At 32.2% G+C, this 20,282-nt stretch overlaps 2 protein-coding genes across 3 annotated transcripts in view; one reads left to right on the forward strand and one right to left on the reverse strand.

The window, feature by feature from the left end:
- The first annotated feature begins 406 nt into the window (after positions 1 to 406).
- LOC113398910 (senecionine N-oxygenase) lies at positions 407 to 17,063 on the forward strand. Of its 2 annotated transcripts, none has more exons than XM_064215752.1 (8): positions 407 to 558; positions 5,159 to 5,354; positions 7,700 to 7,838; positions 8,096 to 8,279; positions 8,496 to 8,771; positions 9,287 to 9,450; positions 10,750 to 10,893; positions 12,382 to 12,597. In XM_064215752.1, the coding sequence occupies exons 2-8, from the start codon at positions 5,161 to 5,163 to the stop codon at positions 12,559 to 12,561; spliced, it is 1,281 nt and encodes a 426-aa protein (XP_064071822.1). In that variant the 5' UTR covers positions 407 to 558; positions 5,159 to 5,160; the 3' UTR covers positions 12,562 to 12,597. The 2 variants fall into 2 exon arrangements, with proteins under 2 accessions (XP_064071822.1, XP_064071821.1); XM_064215751.1 differs by lacking the exon at positions 12,382 to 12,597 and adding an exon at positions 16,022 to 17,063 and having other exon boundaries at positions 408 to 558.
- Positions 16,717 to 20,282, reverse strand: part of LOC113398909 (protein winged eye) — a 99,530-nt gene continuing 95,964 nt past the window's right edge. Inside the window, exons 12-14 of the mRNA XM_026637854.2 lie at positions 19,916 to 20,104; positions 19,454 to 19,612; positions 16,717 to 19,062 (exon numbers count right to left, since the gene is read on the reverse strand). Coding sequence (XP_026493639.2) covers positions 18,835 to 19,062; positions 19,454 to 19,612; positions 19,916 to 20,104 — 576 coding nt within the window. The 3' untranslated portion in view covers positions 16,717 to 18,834. The remainder of the gene's footprint in view (positions 19,063 to 19,453; positions 19,613 to 19,915; positions 20,105 to 20,282) is intronic.

Genomic DNA, 20,282 nt, shown 5'->3' on the forward strand with positions numbered 1-20,282 from the left:
CGGTTGTACCCGCGCGATTTAAAACTGTGTAAATTTCCTTATTGCATTCAAGGAGATTTGTGAATATCGGACGCGTCAAAATAAATAAGTAAATCAATTTCTTAATATAGTATATAAGCCAATTAAGAGGCAATAAACGCGATTATTTATTTATCAATATATTCTACCCTTGAACAAGGTTTACTGCATCAATGAACTTAGTTAGTGTAAGGATAATAAATATATTTTCAATGCATTTGAGGTTTAAGTTGTAGTAAACATAAAAATAAAAAAGTATTCTTTCTAGTCGTCATCGTTTTAGTATGGCGGATCTAACCAAGCAATTCCGATTGAATTATATTTTTTGTTTTGATTGTAAAAGCATTCTTACTCGACGTAGCACGGCGAACATAAATTACCGAGAGCGCACCCCGACCGATCATTTACCGCCAGAACGTCACAACGTCAACAAAACGAGTTCACTTCCTAGTTCCTGCTGGTGCCCTATTCCCTAGTAATAAAACAATAAAGTGCAGTGCAGTGGATTTTTTTTTATTTTATCGGATCAATTATATAAAAGTAAGTTTTACTTATTTTTTAATGTTCATTTTTTTAAATTACGCTCTGTGATAAATGTTTTGCAAAAGGTCTGTGTTTTTCAATTATTGACAATAATTAATTATTATCAATAGAATTAGTTCACTTACAATTTATATTATAATTTATTACTAATATTATAATAATTACTGGTTCCATAAAAGCAAATAAGATTAAAAAGTAAAAACGGAATTATTATTTTTTTAATTTTATTTTAATGTATACACCTAGCTCGAAGTATTGTTTTTTTAAAGTTCTATCGTTCGACGGCAAAGATTATGATCACGCAATCTCCATGATCTATTGCACGGAGTTAACGACCTCCGTATGCACAGATTAGAAACTTTAGATCTTATTGCAATTATCAGTATTTTAACATAAATCGTGTTTACAATTATTTATAAAATCTTTAACATATCTTTTAAGATACATTCTTATATTAAACTTAAAATGCAAGCTAATAATAAATTTAATTTTAAATACGAACGAAATATAATTTACTTCTTTTCTACACGACTTCCCAAAAAAAATGTTTAATGTTTTTAGGATTAATGTTTATGTGAGTTTACTCCTCCATAACATTCAAATGTCTAAACAGATAAACTGGCTATGCTATGGCAGCGTTATTGTGTTTTTTAATTTCCAAATTCCTGGTTAAGTGAGACTTGATTTTCAAAATCAAACACCATCAAGCGTCGTTATTAACAAATGGTACGAAAAATAAGCGTTGCATTTTTGTTTAATTGATAGTTTAATCCGTTAATTAAATCTCTATACAGATATAACCAATCCACAGGCTTGATCCAAATTAATTTATTTCTCGTTAAGAAATAAGTTTATATTAGGTATTAAGAGTTATTATTAGTGTTATTTTAACTTCATACGTACTTATTAGTATATAACTACTTTTAGGTATATATATTTTTATACATATACAATATATTTTTTATTTTTACTTACTATCAGACTCACCACGTCAACTTAAGCAGCTGACGTTTATCTTCTACTAGTTGCCCCCCTGACTTCGTATGGCTAAAATTCATACAAAACTACTCCTCCCAGAACAAAACTTCAAGGGGAAAACCCTTGAAGTTGAAATTTCGATAAACCCTTTAATAATGAGCGTTTACGTCGCGAAAGAAGTAACTATCCTAAATATCAATTCAATCGGACCTATATTTTCGGATATCGCGGATGCAGTCGCTGGGTCGAATTTAATTTTTTTAAGTCCAGCTCGTCAAAAGTTATTGGATACGCACTGTCTTTCGTGCGTCGTGCCCTACGATTTGTCATTTATCGAGGAAGGAGCCACGAGCTTTAAGACTGATAGGAGCGGAGTATCAACGAAAAATGTTACAAAAACGAGAAAAGACATTCGTTTCGAGAGCCTCCATTGTAAACGGTTAAAGTTTCACAAAAATTATATACATATTTTATGGATCTACATTATAGTCGAAGTCGATACGAGCGGTTAGTTAATTATTTAACTTTCAATCTTATTTCAATTACTAACTAACTCATATATGGTATTTATATACAGGATTTATTGCCTAGATGTTATCTATGAACAATTACTTGACCTTTGACGTATCCGGATATATTTGCTATTCACTTGTACACATAAACAAATAACTATTCGTTTCTTGTACATCTACGCTACATGTACAGTCGGGATAAGAAAAGGTTCGTCACCTTAAGATCTATTTTCGTGTGCTCAGTATGAGCGATAACATGCTTTACCGATGGAGTATGACATATTGCGTCGCAATGTCATTATAAGTCGCATCTAGCAAAGAGTATAATAGCGTTTAAAAGCTACAATAATAAGAAGAAGCCGTCAATCGGGATGACAATTACCAACTTTTCACGAAACCTCATAGTCCTTCGTGAATGCTCGTGTAACATCGGAGATTAGGACATTGTCTTGTCTCTTATAAAAGAGAGTGCGTAGTAGTAATCCTACTTCCTACTAATATTATAAACACGAAAGATTGTGTGTATGGATCTGGCTGATTTCTCTGAGGTATGGATGGATGTTTGTTACTCTTTCACGTAAAAATTACTGAACGGATTTGAATAAAATTAACATTAAACAGATAGAATATGTACTGGAATAACGTATTGGACACTTTTTATCCCGGGAAAACATAAAATCTTTCGGGAACGCGGGTGAAACCGCAGGACGGAAGTAGTAAATAAAATAGTAAACATAAATAGTAATTATGTTAATATTTATTCATTTAAACAAATCTTATTTATTTTATTAAAAACGAGTATATCCGTCATTCGTATCAATCACAGCTTGTAGTCGCTGTCGCATTGATCCAACAAGCCGAGAGCATATGTCGGCTCCTCTGAAGCCCTCCCAAACACTTCGGCATGTTCTAAGACAGCTGCTTTGGTTCTATCGTTATTATTTATCCACCGCTGCACCATCAAACCCCATAGACTTTTGATAGCGTTTATATCCGCCGCTGTTGCAGGCCAAGGAATCACCAACACTTCCCGGTGGAACCACTCATCACACGTCACATCATTACATTAACAGTCACTCAAAACAACGGCCGAATAATATTACAAGCGTTTTTATTATAATTGTTGTAAGCAAGATATTGCAAGAAAATATATCACACTGACAGACTTTGACAATTCAGTAGAAGATATCATATATAATTTAAATCTTGTAATGACTTATTAGGCCATTAAAAAGGTTTCATGTTGATGTGACACTAGACGTAGTCCAAAGATGTTACACTATTTTGAACCAAGTTATCATACTATGTAAGTTTAATTTTATATGCAGTTGTCTGAAGTTTAGTGTCTAAAGTTGTCGTACTATTTTATAATTATAAAACGAGAAGAAATTGTTTCTTACATCATTCCAAAGGTATCATGTTATGATAGACGCAAATAAGAATTGGTTCAAACGAAAAATGACAATTTCACTCAAAGACGATAGCGAGTTTTAATGAAAGCAATAACAATAATTTTATTATAAATATGTCAGTAACAGAGTCATAAAAGCAACATAGACTATTAAACGTTGAAACTCAAGGCTCGCATTAAGAGTAGGACAAATTCAAAACAAAAAGTACATCTTTGAATCGTACTCTATGACATTATTTTATAGTAAATGAAACATTTAAACGTTTTAGTGTTATCGAACGATTATGAATAACACTTTTTGACAATCTACTTTTAGCGAGGTTTTAAACCTCCGATAACTTATTATGAATAAGACCGTTAATATTTAGTAACTACTTTGAAGCTCTAGGGTTCAATATACTTTCTTAAAGTATTTCGAGGAATAATTCACCAAAATATCAGCTTGGTAAAAGTATATTACGAAATACTTTGTTAAGAGCTTTAGGCTGACAGGTGTTTGTAAGGGAGAGAATATCTCCATTTTTTTCTGATATTAAAATGCATTATTTTATAATAATGATCCGATATGGCCGAAAAGTTAGAACGCGTGCATCTCAAAGGAGATGCGTGGGTTCAAACTCGATAAAGCGCCACTGAATTTTTATTTGTGCTTATTCAATTCATATTAAAAACTCAAATATAAATCAATCTATTTTTTTTTTAAATATACAAATGTTGTACGTTTGAGATAACTGTTCCTATCCATATCTCACTCCGAGCAATAGCATGAATACTTACAATTTCATGAATATATAATTTAATTATTATGTATTAGTAACCCGTGACTACGAAACATTGAGATAATATCAGTACGTTGACTTCTAATTTCATTTTATTTAGATTATAATAATGGTATCTTTGTTTTATTTTTCTAATGTCATTGACCTGACGGATATGTAAACTTTTCCCCTTGTCTAATTTTTTCTTTATCTTTATTTAAGCGATTAAGCGATTTTAATACTAGTTCTAAATCTAAAATATTTGATGATGGTGTTTACGGTGTTTAGTACGAATGACAGCGGGTAAAATATATACAAATTATATCAAACTAATTGTCGCACGTGGCTTTAATCATTTTTTAGGAGTTGGTCGTCTGATGGTAAGCATAAAAAGCTATGTCCTTCCTTGGAGTTCTAATTTACTTCGTACCAAATTAACAATCAATATTTAATTTTACTTTTCTAATCTACAATTAACAAAATAAGTTAATAGGTATAATCAATAGCGTAATCTATAAGGTTGCATTAGCTGCAGCGATGGGACCTTATCGCCAAAGCAGCGATCCCTTTCGAACAAACTTTTGGGTAGACAATCAATTCTAAAAAATATACTTACTTCTTACTCCTTACTTCCTACTTTTGCTTTTAAAGCATATAAAGGTAACTCATAAGGCGCTAATTTGCTAATGATAGTATTAATTTACTGAGAGGCTTAGACAAAATCATTCGAATCGAATCAAAGCAATTTCTGTCTCGTAAGTCTTAGACCTTCGACTTATCAAATATATATTTCATAACCTTACCTTACCTATTTAGATAGTGTTAGAGTACTACTATGAGTATTTTTTGGAAAAACTGTTATTTATAATCAATAAAATATCGATCACGTTATTAACATTTAAGCCGTGAATTTTACAACAATATTATATATATTCCAGCGATGCGCGTGTGTATAGTCGGAGCTGGTGCGGCTGGACTTTGCGCTGCACGTCACCTCCTCATCGAGCCATGCGTGACAGAGCTCGATGTGCTCGAACAGTCCTCTCAGTTGGGCGGCACCTGGGTGTACACGGAAACCGTGGGATATGATGACTTTGGTCTTCCAATACACACCAGCATGTATAAAAGTCTCAGGTGAGTGATCACTTGAGGGCACTGCACTCGAAAAAGCTCATGTCTCGATATTACACTTTTATCTTAATTTCACCTGTTGAGTATTCTGTAAGAAGAAATTCGAAACTCACCGCAGAACACGTGCTTGAGTGTCAGAATGTGATATAAGACAGTCTCTATAATAACAACATAATTTATAGAATACACGTTTCATAATGGAGCACCATAAGTCGTTTTTACAATATCAAAAATGTGTGTCAAATCTGACAACTGAAATCTTTAAGACAATCCTGTTCAACCGATTTGAAGTTAATTTATCGTACAATTTCGGGTGGTATGATTTATAAAATTTGTTTCTTAGTTTTGTTTACCAAAATTTTGTTGAAGCTTAGTTTTCTCGGAATAAAATACAATAGAGTGATTATATAATTATTTTTTTTGTTCCTTAGGATTATTTTTCATACAAATGCTAAGTACGACTCTGTTTATTAGTTGTTTATCTGACTTGCTCCAAATATTAGGTATAATATAACATTTACCCACTGCGCCCGTTTGCTCCGAAGAAATGCATGATATCATCGACAGAAATTGCACTTCGATCGTCTCATAAATATAGAAAGATACGACGGTAAGACGCTACAGTCAACTTTACAATGTAATAGAATATTGTATTCATAAATCATTCAGTCAATTGTTCTTGTATTGATTTTATCCCTCTTGTATATGATATATATTTACAACAAATGCCCAAATTAAAGAATACAAAATAATAAACTTGATATTAGCTATACGCAAAATAAAAATGCAGAAAGAGTTTTATTATAAAATATATAGATTTATTTCAGATCAACCTATGTAATTAAAGCACTCGTGAAATAAAAGCAATTAAATATATTTTTAATAAATAGGTTATTATGTTAATGTTAATATAATTTGTTGTAAACATAAAATACAAAAATCTTAGGACAAATAAAAAAAATACTAAAAATAAAACAAAAATATATATAAAAAAAATATTTGATGTGTTGTACAATGGGCGGACTTATGACTAATCAGCCGTCTCTTCCAGACAACTCAATCTGAGAGAGATTTTTATATATATCTTTTTATATACATATATATATAGTATAATAGTCATATATATATATGACTATTATACACTAATAAATTTAAAATAATAAAATGTTACAATGCAAGTAAATTAATTTAAGTCGTATATAATATATAGTACAAAAAGTGCATGAAATAATGTCTACTTATATTATTTTAGGCATTTTTGACACAACGTGAGTATATGAGCTTGAGTGTTTTACCATTTTACTTCTCATTGGTTTTTATGAAACGTGTGTATAGATACAAAATCTTACAAAATTGTACAGATTTGTTGTTAATAAGTACTTCCATACATTTTTATTAATTATATTACATAATATTATGTACTAGCTGTGCCCGCATCATCGTGCGCATTTGAATAAAAAAAATGTTATTGTTGTAGCCTAAGTTACTCCTTATTACATCAGCTATCTGCCAGTGAAAGTCTCATCAAAATCGGTCCAGTGGACAGACAAAAAATTTTAAAAATGTTAATTTGGTATTTGTAGCTTGCATTACATACATATGCATTTAGTCAAAAGCGGTTATTTTAATATTACAAAATACACTCCAATTTTATTATATGTATAGATTTCCGTTATCATATCACAAGTAATTTATAAAATAAACAAGTTTAGTTACCATTCGAAAAATTTTGAATTGAAAAATATCATTAGCAATTGTTTTGTTTTATTACAAAACACTGTGACAGATAATTTAAAAATCTAACCTTTGGATGTATTTATTGATTTCAAATGTAATAAAGACACATTATAACAAACAGCCTTCAAAATACACACCAGATCAAACATGTTTTTTTATCGGATGTTTTCTTGACGCTTTGCCGCGCCAGGCCACAGGGTATCGGGGCGGCAGTGGCGCAAGAACGTCTATTGATTTTAATATATATTTTCATTCTAGAAACTCTTTTTTGTACTAAAGAATTTATGAGATCCTTGTACTTACTCCTACTATTTATTATGGTGTACCTACTTATAAATATATTTTTATTGTTTTTAATGGAGGGGAAAAACATTTATTTGGGTCTCCTTATATTTATAAATATACTAATTTAATTTAATTAATACTTAACATACAAAGTATAATAATAATAAAGGTATTTTTTTAATTGTTAAGCAAGCCTTTTTTTAGGACAGTAAGCTAGAGGATTAAAAATAAAGCTCTGTCGCCAACGAGATCTCTTCTCCTTAACTAATCCTTTGCACCTGAAATTTGCAATATTATCCAAATCCATCTACATTATTTTGTTACAGAACAAATCTTCCCAAAGAAATAATGGGTTTCCCAGACTTTCCGATCCCCGAAAGCGAGAGGTCATATTTGCCGGCCAAGGATATGCTTGCATTTTTACAACTTTACGCTGAAAAACACGGTGTATCGGAACACGTTAAAGTAAGTATATCTATTATATTAAAAACGTGTATTTTTATTAGTAACAACATATAAATGAGCCACTGCTGGGCCAAGTTGCTCCACTGCAATACGCAACACGGCATATATTTCATCACGATATTTTCGTTTTAACAAAAACACATTTTAATGAAAATATAGTTAAAGTAACATACAACATAAGATTATAAGTAAATTTATATATAAATGCTGAGCATAGAATACTAGAATACGGGGCTTAAAATGATCTTTGGTTGCAGTTCAAACACCATGTACAGCTAATAATACCAAAGCAAGGCGCCACTGCGGAGTTATGGGATGTAACGTATAAGGATCTCATGACTGGTGTGACGACAACAAAAGAGTACGATTACGTGTTCGTGTGCAACGGACACTATAATACGCCTTTCATACCAAATATACCAGGACTTAAGGAATTCGAAGGTAAATCTTATAAATATTACAAGTACGAAAGTTTAGATGTTACTTATTAGGTCAGACCAAAACAGCTGATACGCTGAGCTGATCTAAACCCCTTTAAGGTAGGTACAGCAAGACGGAAAATAAATAATAATGTCATGTAAACTTTTTATTTGTAGCATGTTTTTAATTTTATACAAAAAAGACTATTTCAATAAATAAACATTAAAATTTTAACAGGTGATGTCATGCACAGTCACGACTACAGAGTGCCAGATATATTCAAAGGAAAGCAAGTTCTGGTGATCGGAGCCGGCCCATCCGGCATGGACATCGCACTGGAGATCACGAGCATGACGGAAAAAGTGATCCTCAGCCATCACCTCAAAGAGCAGCCGCGGTCCGTGTTCCCAAGTAACCTCACACAGAAACCAGACGTTGAGAAGCTTGAAGGACGCACTGCGTACTTCAAGGATGGAAGTCAAGAGGAAATCGATGTTGTCTTTCTATCCACTGGTGAGTACTTAGTTTATTTATTGTAGCATTATTGGTAAATAAATATACATATGTATGTTCATAAATATACTAAGTAGTAACCAAGAGATTTATTATTTATATGACTCATTTTTACAGACAGAGACAGAAACACTTACATATCAGCTTATTTGCGGCTCATATTGTGGAAAACAAAAGGCAGATAGAGTCCGTGGAATATGATATTGAACCAACAAAAGCGAATACAAAATCAACTTGAATGCGAATTCCCGGTATTTTTATCACTTCATTTTTGTCACTTTTGATTTTATATTCGCTTTTGTTGCGTCACTAGGTAAAATGTTCCGTTCGCTCTATGTACCTTTTGCTTAATAATCTGAGCCGTCATATATAAAAAATAGTACGTTGTTTTTTTTTGTGCATTGTAAATTATATAAGCAAGGAAAGTGAGGAAGAAAGTAAGTTCGAGGATATATCGATTACTCTCACCTTCAGCTACCAGGAACACATAAGATTTGAAAGCTATCTTTTTCCAGGATACCTTTACAACTTTCCGTTTCTACACGAGTCGTGCAACATCGTAGTAGAAGATAATTGCGTCGAGCCGCTGTACAAGCACCTCGTTAATATACAACATCCCACGATGTGCTTCATCGGTGTCCCCTACTACGTGTGCGCCTTCTCAATGTTTGATTTGCAGGTAATATAATTAATTTAAAAATTTAATAACCTGTTTAAATATATGTCAAATAAAATGCGTGATATTGTATTTTCTTTTTTATTATATTCAATACGAAAATCACTTTTAATGTTTGATAAAAGTGTTATATTTTGCTTTTAATAAAGAGTCACTTTTGCTCACTAATAGTGACATATTATAATGAATTAACTGTCGCCAATCACACAGTGTAGTATATATTTCACTAAGGTTTTTTTTAAAAATATTAGTCATATAAAAAGAACCTTTCTGTATTTCTAACAGTATTTAAAACGGGATATTTACCATGTTTTTTATTTTTATTCGGTGGAGCTCGATATTTCGACATTATCTACGAATGTCTTGTTCACGAGACTGACGTTTTGAAAAACGTCAGTCCAGTCTCATATAATGTCGAAATATCGAGCTCCACCAAATAAAAATAAAAAACATGGTAAATATCCCGTTTTAAATACTGTTAGTAATAAAAATAACCATGTTAATTTAAAATCTTTCTGTATTTGTTTAAGCGTGCCTACTTTAAAACAAGCTTAAAGGGGCTAAAAATATATATTATGTGGTAGCGCTTTATACAAGCCCGTCAATGTAGGTACCTACTACCGACTCATCATAAGTTATACCGCTACACCGCAATCCTTAGTATTTTTGTCTTAATGTTTAAAGAGTAAGTAAGCTAGGGTATCTACAGGCACAAGGTGTCCCTTGTGTGTGTAGCATCATAATTCCTAAGGTTGGTGGCGCATTGGTGATAAGGGGAATGACTAATTTCTGTGGTGACTTACCATCAGGAGGCTCAGTTGCCATTCAGCCTATGAAAATGACAATAGTGTCAGAAAAGGCCAAATTATTTTTTGGAATTATGGCGAATTTTCAGGGATCTAATTAGAAAGTAATTAAATGAAATTAATGAACATAGCGCATAATCCCAGAATGAGTAATCAAATTTAAGCGATATATAACGGATTAAAATCGTGTTTATGCTAAATATTGTATTTGCTAGCAAAAGCTATATTAATATGGTGGACATTAAAACCACCAATTCGAATATGTTTTGTAATTTAAACTCAATTTGGTTCCAATGCTTAAAACAAATTACTTAGCTTCTTCTGTTCCTCCACGAGTGAAGCAGTGTCATTTCAGGCACAAAAAACTTAACATTTTAACTGGCAGTGCACGTGAATTAGTTGCTCGTCTTCGTACTTAAAATAATAAATCAAAAATGTATATATTTCTTAATTATTGTAATCTTAATTGTAATGTAAAATATTTTACGATCGCCAGGTGCGGTATTACGTGCGGTCGATGAATGGTACATTCAAGCTGCCATCCCGACAGGAGATGACGCGCCATTGGGAACAAGAGAAGTCTGAACGAGCTTCCCGTGGGTACACGCGCCGACAAGCGCACATGATGGGACCCGATCAGGTAATCTATAGCAATATCAGACCGATGTCCTCCTGCTAAATAGATGCCATAACGCAATTAGCGCCAATTTGTTTAGCGTGAATAATTTCCACTGACTCTTAATCATTAAGATCGTGTACATGAAATAAAAGCATACTTGACAGTAAGATGTTTTTTGATAATTTCGAAAATCGAAAATCATTTTGCCGTTAATAAATACGTAGGGTATACATGCTGCGCCGACCCCAAGTAAAATTGGGATAAGGGCAGGAGGATGATGATGATGATGATGATGAAGTACGTAGGGTATACTATACTGACGTGCTTTTTAATAGGTGAACTGTTAAGCTTTATCCAGTTTATAGTTATTTATTATTAGGAGTGCAGAAGTAAGAAGAAGATTGTAAATATCTCATAACAGGTCTTTAACCGGAAAAATGTATACTAAAATATACTGTATACAATTCCAAAACTTGCCAGAATAGAGTTACTGTAGCGAGAGGATTGCGCCTGAAATTGTAAATAATTATTTACAATAATTTATTTACTTATTTTATTTCAAATTAGCGTCTCTTGAATGTCTAAGTTTTCTCTTTAATTCCGTTTTAGTCTACCTGATATTACTGCGTTCCTTCAAATATTAATCAACAGTGCCGTCTAAATTTCAAACTGCATATATTTTGAGGATCATTTTTATATATGTAGATATTTTTCCTTACCTCCGCACTCCATTATATAGTTTGCACGGGAATATTTAGGACCCTGACTTCAAAACACAGCTTTCTACACGACTAATGATATCTAGTACCCGTATATTCCAAAACATAAATATGTTAATAAATAAACTTAAAAAAAAAAACATATTCACTTAATAAATAGTCTAATAAAATCATTAATATCACTTTAATAATAACCCTGCAATATGTATGCAGTCGCTAACTCTAATATGCTGTCGTGGCCTTATGTTAAATGTATATAGAATTATTAATAAATGGTACTATATGACGTTTGATGCTTTATAAGGAACATTCGTGTTATATCCTTAATCAGTACTGTCGTAGTATCAATACCGTACTTCCTTATTATTTCTCGGTGATAAAAATAAATTTATCATTGAATATAAAGTTACTATGTGTTTAAAAATACGATATTAACAATAAATATATCATTGTAATATGCCGTTCCAGAAAAATTGGTAACAATGGCACCCCATTGACGAATATCGTTCGTAACAAAAGCCATAATCTACACAATGAACGACTAACATGTTTATAATGAGAAACTATTCAATTCAAATACGGAAACGATAATTTAAAAAAATAATTATAAAACAAAATGTCGCTTCCTCAAATACAAGTAGTCTACGTCGTCCTCCATTCTTGGAGTGAGTTGATGTAATCCAATGACCAGGACTAACTTTATAATAGAACATGCTATAATTGATTTAAAAGATTACAAAACAATATGCAATGCGATTGCCTCATATTTTCATGTTATTTAAAAATCCAGGCAGAATATTACGTTTCACTGGGTCTCGAAAGCGGCACTGATCCTCTGCCGCCTGTCTTCACCGCCGTGCACAACGACTCCAGCCAAAAATTCCTTGACAATATCGCAGGATTTAGAAACGATATTTATAAACTCATAGATGATAATAACTTTGTTTGCTTGAGTAAATTATACATATAAATGTTTGGTCATATGTACTAGGTTACTTAATAGTAATAACAGTAACATTACATACATAATTGTAGATTTCTTAATATACGATGATTATATCGGCTAATAAAAACATGATTTATTTCTCTTAATTTTATTTAGTTCATAACGGTCAATTTTTAATTATTTTCTACTGAGCTGTCTAGAGCCGATGCGGCTTCTATGTAAAATTAAGGTAGCCCGCATGTGTCGAATGAAGTTCTGACACGCGTATCATCACACAGACACTAAAACAGCGGAATGTGTCGTTTCGTCTTCCAAAGTCGCTAACAGTATATTAATTCGCTTAGTATTATGTATTTAGCACCAACGTTGGTGCTGTTCTGTTCAATAAAGTTCTTTTTAAGCTTACATAAATACAATTCCATATATTCTACAGTCAGTTACAGCCTGAATTATTATACACATTTTGTAGCACCAATCTACATAAATATATTCTTTTTTAAGCGACTCATTCCCGAGCTGGGCCCCCCACTAGCATCTATCTGTTTACTGGATAACGTTCCCATATTACAGCTACATTTCTCAGAGTAAACAAACCCATATTTGAATTCTCTATTTCCTCATTTTCATAATCTGTGAGAGATCGAGTGCGGGAATAAGTATAGGGACTACCTGATTCCCAGAACACGGATTTGTAATTCTGTTGAGGACGCAACTCCATATTGTTACTGTTTGTAATTTCTTGCCAAAACAATCTAACATATTTTATCGGTCATGTCGTTTCTGATAACGAAACAAAACTCGAGTAAATTTTATCGTTTCCCAACAACATGTAACTAGATATGTTAAGTAAAGTGCAAAACCTTCGGTAGGTGCATGCACTATTAAGGCTCTGTACATAATTCGGGTTAACATTTACGACAAATACTGTGACGCATTGCAATTAATAAAAAAAATATATCAAGACACAACTTTTACGAAGGAATTATATATATATATAATCGCCCCATCCACGTGAAATATCGGCTTTTTAATAAAATAAGCTTAAAAAAATACTAAGATATTCTTACAAGCGCGAGCGATAATTTAACCTTAGTGAGTGAATAAATCTAAATTAGTAAACTATCTATTGAATGAAGTAGACACCGCGTATAGAAACAAACAGGTTATGTATATTTTTGTTATTAAATAAGGGAAAAATTTAGTAATGCCTTATAAATTACGAATAGGTAGGTAAGTACTTATCTTGATAACATAATTGAACCATTATGGCCTAGTTGATATTCCTACTTAATTACAATTGATTTTATTTTATCTTGATTTTGTAATAACAGAATAATATCTATCTATATTGCGCTTTTTAAAAAGTCCCGCGTTGTAGTTTCGGGTCGATTGAAGGCCTTACAGACTTCACATCATTTTAATTATTGTTCTTAAATTTTAAAACAACTTTGATAAAGAAATAAATATAGGATAAGAAGACTCAGTTCAAATAAAAAAATAATGAAATCATAAAATAATGTAATTCAATGATAAAAAAATATCCCCGCAGCCATGAAAAAAATTAAATACGTTTACATATTTTATGGAAAATAAAACAACCAAAAGCAATAATATTTATTAATAAAAAAAATAACAATTTATTTTGATTAACTAAAATGAATAAATTATTTAAAAAATATATAATTAATTAAACAAGGTGTGCTAAAGTTTAATATTTATATATAAATTGTTTATTTACCGAAGTACTAGGAATACATGACATTATAGAAGTCGCGTGATATCGATTGAAGTAATAAACAACGCTGAGCACGTCTTGTTCCTTTCACCCAATGCGCGAGACTACTTATTGTTTAAGTATCATTGAATATTGCATTATTCAATGATACATAAATTATTTCAACTTTATATGTATGTCGTACTTAAGTTATCAGAACATGTCTGTATCGGGTTATCGTTAATGAGAAGCCTTGTTAAGAAGCATTGATACTTGGAAATAGATCGTTCTTTATTTCCTATGTATAAATTATTTCTTTATCGGCTTGTTATTTTTTTATTATTCATTCAATGTCATTCCAGTTACTTGACCTTTGCTTGAAATAATATTGTGAACTGTTTTCTATTTCATGTCTCGTTGCTACGAGAGCCCATTTTACAGCTTACATATATATTAATTGTGGCTTTTTAGTTGTGCCGAGAAGGCACAGATACTTTCGCCAATGTGACGTGCGATAGAGAAGACACGATTGCACAGTATGGTCGAGATTTCAGGCTTAATTCAATTTTGAAGGCATAATAGTAGTAGGTTCACTCTTTGTAAATCCATAACCTTAAGCAACACTAATAAATAAATAATCAGATAAAAATAAATTGTTATTAATATTTAAAATAATATATAAGAACAATCACAAAACTATTTAAAATTTAATTTGATGTATTTACATACAAATTTACAAAGTGGACTAAACACAAAGTCAATAAATATGTACCTACATATATGTTACTGGCAAAATTGACAGAAAAATTATAATTGAGACTGTGTAATGACTAATTAAACATACTAGTCAGTTCGCACGCGAAACTTCTCGTTTACATTTCTAATCTCTGTTCCTATTATTGCCGATTTGACAATATAAGATCTGATTTATATATGTATTTTTATTTGAATAATTACTCAAGTAGGCATTTTAATAACATGTAATATGTATTTTTATAAATTGCATCGTGAAGGCTTATTAATAAATCGAAATGTACCGTCGGTTCAGAATTATAGTTATACGATAAAACTGATAATAAATTGGTAGTTACTCTTTGACTTTAATCAAAGTCCATAGTTACCGACTATGGATAATATACAACAGGATAATGTACATAGGCATGAAAATCAACAAATCCGCATTAATGTGGATATATTCTATATTATTAAGTTGGCACCTTTGTTGGTCTAGTGGCTAGATCAGACAGATTATGAGGGTCTGGATTCAAACCCCAGATCGGGCCGAAAAATATTTAATGGGTTTGTTTGTCAAAAATTTCTCAGTAGCAGCCTTAAGAAGTTTTAAGTCCCATGCCTCGAAAAGCACATAAAGGCGTTGGTCCTCCCCCTGAGTTTCCGCTCGTGTCGCATTTGTCGTACCATCGGATTTTGAGAGTGAAGGAACACAGTGCATCTGTGTTTCTGCACACACTTGCACACTAATATATCTTGCGCCGTTGCCTGGTCTACCTTTAGATTAGCCGCCGTAACCGAAATCGTCAGGACGACATCATCAAATCATTATGTTAATAATAATGTCATATTTATAGATACTGTAACAGCCTACCCCACTGCTGGGAGAAGGTTTGGAGCAAATTCCACCACGCTGCTCCAATACTATATTTATAAATGATATAATATAATATATTTTACATATTATGTGATATAGTTTGTAGGGTAATAGCTCGATGTTATAAGTTTATGTTATACAATTTAATTAATTTGTTTCAGGAAAAGTACTACGCTTCACTCGCTACAGAAGCCGGCACGGAGAGCATACCGTCAGTGATAACGAAGATAAGGGAAGAGAGTTCACTGCGCTTCCTCCACAACCTACAGAACTACCGACAAGACGTCTACAAGATTATAGATGACGACACGTACGAAATTATAAGTAATGGTAAACGGGAAATTCTCTGTTGACCTCGAAAACAGACATAAGATTTAATAACACGCGTAAGCTAAGTTTGCCGGTATACGAGTAAGTGAGAACTGAGAATTAACAGTAATGATACAAATTGTCCGACATTGTAATAACAACTGACTCACCCCCCCCCCCCCCCTTAGTTTCTTATAGATTCTCACTCTTCTGTTAACATAACTGATCGTTACTAATTTCAAACCGGCAAACTTAGATTGCGCGATATATAAGTTACGTTAAGGCTTAAAGAGGCGTCGTACTAAATTAATTAAAGGTATACACCGTATGTCGAATACTGTTTAAACAATATTTAATTTAAGTAACCAAACCGCGGTTAAATTTAATACAAAAAGAAACTAAGTTATACAATTGTTAAGTTAGCGATAATATAATTATATTATAGAATAAAAATACATTTATATTACGTTTGTATGGAAATTATACAAAAAAAAAAATGTACTCGTGTGTGTGTTTTATACGATTTTATTGAAATAAAAGACAAACGTCAGCCAAAAATATTTTATTTAAGCGTATTTATAATCTTTATATTATCAATGCTGATATATTATTACTCTTTAAATCTAATAATTATTTGTATGGCTTTCCACGCAATACACGCTAAGGTTGTGAATAATTCAGGAAATTCATAACAGTCTCGTGGCGTAGTGTAGACTACACGAGAAGGCCGTTTCGATTTTGATGAATTAAATCAATATGTTAGTATACACTCGTGGGCCGAGTTAAGACTCGATCGTCAATGAATTTGTACTTATTTTATACATCTTTTAAAATTAAAAATCATGAATTCGTTATATAAAAATACCACTTTCTTTCATAATTCCAAATTCGAAATTTTGTTTATCTTTTTTTTTTTTTAAGTTTCCAATATAATTTTTAAAGATTAAAGTCCAATAATATATATTTTATTTGTAAAATAAAAAAAGAAAACCTTATTCTACGAAACTTATTAATGAACTTAGATATAAACCTATATCATAACGAACTACGGCGTAAGTAATGAATTGATTTTAAATCGGCAATAAAATATTATTTTTTCACATTATATTAATGAAAATAAATCTAATAATTTTATTCAAGAAAAATCAATGATCGCATTATTATCATTCCCACTTTCACGTTTAAAAACCGAAAACACAAGAAACAGCGATAGTCAAGCATTTTATATTATTAAAGAAATTTATTTAGTTAAAAAAAAAAAAAACAAATATCTATCGCTATACCTATTTAATTTTCAATAAATTGTATTTCGCTTAAATATAAAAGAACAATTAAAAATTACACAATTTTTTAAAAAATCGGGACTGCTACCTCTTTAGGTAATAATGAAGGTCTGAGTATCTACTTATACGGCTGAAAATTTTCCATCATTTTCCTATAAACTGTTTGGCCACTTCATACAAAACCTATCTACTTTCCTATCCTTGGTCGACCTAGCTATATCCCTGTCTTTCAGTCCCTCTGTAGAAATAAAACGTCGTATTAAATATACATTATGAATATAGTAAATAATAGTAAATGGCAACATCGGAGTAAGCGGACATCGAAATAAATTTATAAAATCGTTATACAGCTGAAACACCTCCCTCTACAAAATCTATGTACAATCTTAAAGTATCAAAATTATACGAACAGTATCAAGCATCTAGCACCATTTCGAGATAAAGTCATCAAGTAACATAATATTATCAACCAATCAAAATATATAAAATAATAATAATATAAAGAAACAATAATATAACAAACAGTTCCGAAAGTTTTATACAATTTTTTTTTTTTTACCTTCCGTCGTAAATCGACAACGGAATTGATATTTGACTAATATCATCACTGGTTAATTTTGAACGAAATAAGGGACTAGCAGAAGTAGTATTGCGTTTTATAGATAATATATATTACGAAGAACTACTAAAGTATACGAATAAAATAAAAATCTAAAATTAAAAATATACATTAATGATACAACTACCTATACACTGAGATTATAGCGTTACGTGTATAAAAATAAATCACATATCATCACCGAATCAGTCGCTTCTCAATCGACCGTGGACGCTCCCAACTAGTGTCATCGCCTCACCAACTCGGCCCGTATAATCGAGATGAAAAAACATAACATTCCAAAACGGACACGCTAAAACGTAACAAGGGGTAACTTTAACACGTACCTACGTTACAAAGACCGTCTCGGGGGACGTTAAACGTGAAAAAATTGTCACATGTATTGAGCCTCAAAAATCTACATTGTACTTTAAGACCTGTATAAGTGATTCTCAAAGCTACGTCCGATATTCTCGTGGATCGGAAAGTAATCTACTGGTATGTACTTCTAACATCGAGATTTTGATAAACTGTTTAATTTAATTAAATCGCTATTGTTTTTATTACTTACACCCATCTCTTTAAGGTTTATAAATCGATTCAATACATGATAATGGATATTATTAATAAAATTCTTACTGTGTAACACACTAAAAACTGATATAAATAAAATTGGAAAATAATATATTAAAAATACAACGATTTAACCTTCTTCCATTGTCTTTCTGTCTGGAAAAATAGTTCCCGTGTTACTCGTTTAAAAGTACTAGGCGAGCATACCCTCTTAAGAGGTCTTAGCGAACGGTATATCTGTTTCCATTCGTAGATTCTGTTGCGTGGGGTCGTAGTGGCCGGCTAGGTAATACACGTCGTTGTTGTCGTAGACGGTACTGTATTTAACGGGGTCGTCACTCATGCGTTCCTTGTACTGCTCTAGCGGTAACACTTCGCATTTGTGTGATATAGTTTGTACGTCGTTCTCGTCCGTGTGTGGAGATTCGAAGAGGCCACCCTATAAAAAAATATGTCTCATCAAAATACGTAACAGTATGAGGACTTATTCTATAAGAACATACTCAAAAGTCGAGGTAAAACTCAATCGTATGATTTCAGAAAGAGGAATGCTATATTTGTTAGAAATAATTACAATACATTAATGATGCACACATAATAATTAATCTGAATTAAAAGTTAAAGTCAAGTGGTACTAGAGCATAGCATATATACAACGCGGCTATACGTCCGAAATGTGCAGATACATAAACCTTACTCTACTTGTAAAAAACATATTACTTCATACATACAAGGCAGACAAAATAATCATAGAAACTAAACATGACTAAAGCGGCGTTTCACTTTTATTATGCATATAAAGAAATAATAAAGAGTAAATAAATACACACCGGATAGTGCAGTCGCTCACAGCCTGCTGTCTCCTCTGGATGGTAGAACCAGTGGACTCGTACGGCCATCGCACCGCGAGCTTCCCACAGCGCCGCTATTCGTCCGATGTACGGCCGGTCGGCGCGACCCGTTGACAGGAATACGGCTGCCTCACCCACCTACCATGCACAATACAGAGAATATCAAACTAACAGTCTACTACTGCTACTAATTATTCAGGACAGGAAATTTAGAGACGTTTTCTTAAGTCTCCGAGCTTCTTATTTTTTATATGTAACATAAAATTAATGTTAAGGGAGCTTAGCAAACATTTTGGTGCATGATTTACTCATATCAATTACCAATACCTCTCAAATATGTCTGTTCGACATTAAAAGATCAAAACTCATCAAATTAATCTATTCGACCTAGCTTTGACCAGGATAACATAAGCGGCTAAGAGTAATGAAGTAACCACTCACATGTAAAATCTCCTCTCCGCGCTGTATTGCTCGGTAGAAGAGCTTGCGATGTCGCGGTCTAGCAGTGCGCCTGTAGGCGGGTCCATGCCACCGCCATAGCGCACCACCAGGCAGGAAAGCTGCCATTTTGCTCACACCGCCGCCACCACCATCGGAGGACGTCGAAGAAACTGTTCGACGTTTCGTCTTCTGAAAATTTTTGATGAAAAAGATTAGAGTTTATAGTTATTGTGTAAATCTTCAAATTATGAAGATATATTGGATAGTGTCTATATTTATTTAAAATATATAACCTTATTTTTATGCATGTAGTAGTATTTTCCCATATGTTGATTAATAAAATAGAATACTTCAAATATATAATTGA

Source organism: Vanessa tameamea, chromosome 9, assembly GCF_037043105.1.
Source record: "Vanessa tameamea isolate UH-Manoa-2023 chromosome 9, ilVanTame1 primary haplotype, whole genome shotgun sequence".
NCBI classification, from domain to species: Eukaryota; Metazoa; Arthropoda; class Insecta; order Lepidoptera; family Nymphalidae; genus Vanessa; species Vanessa tameamea.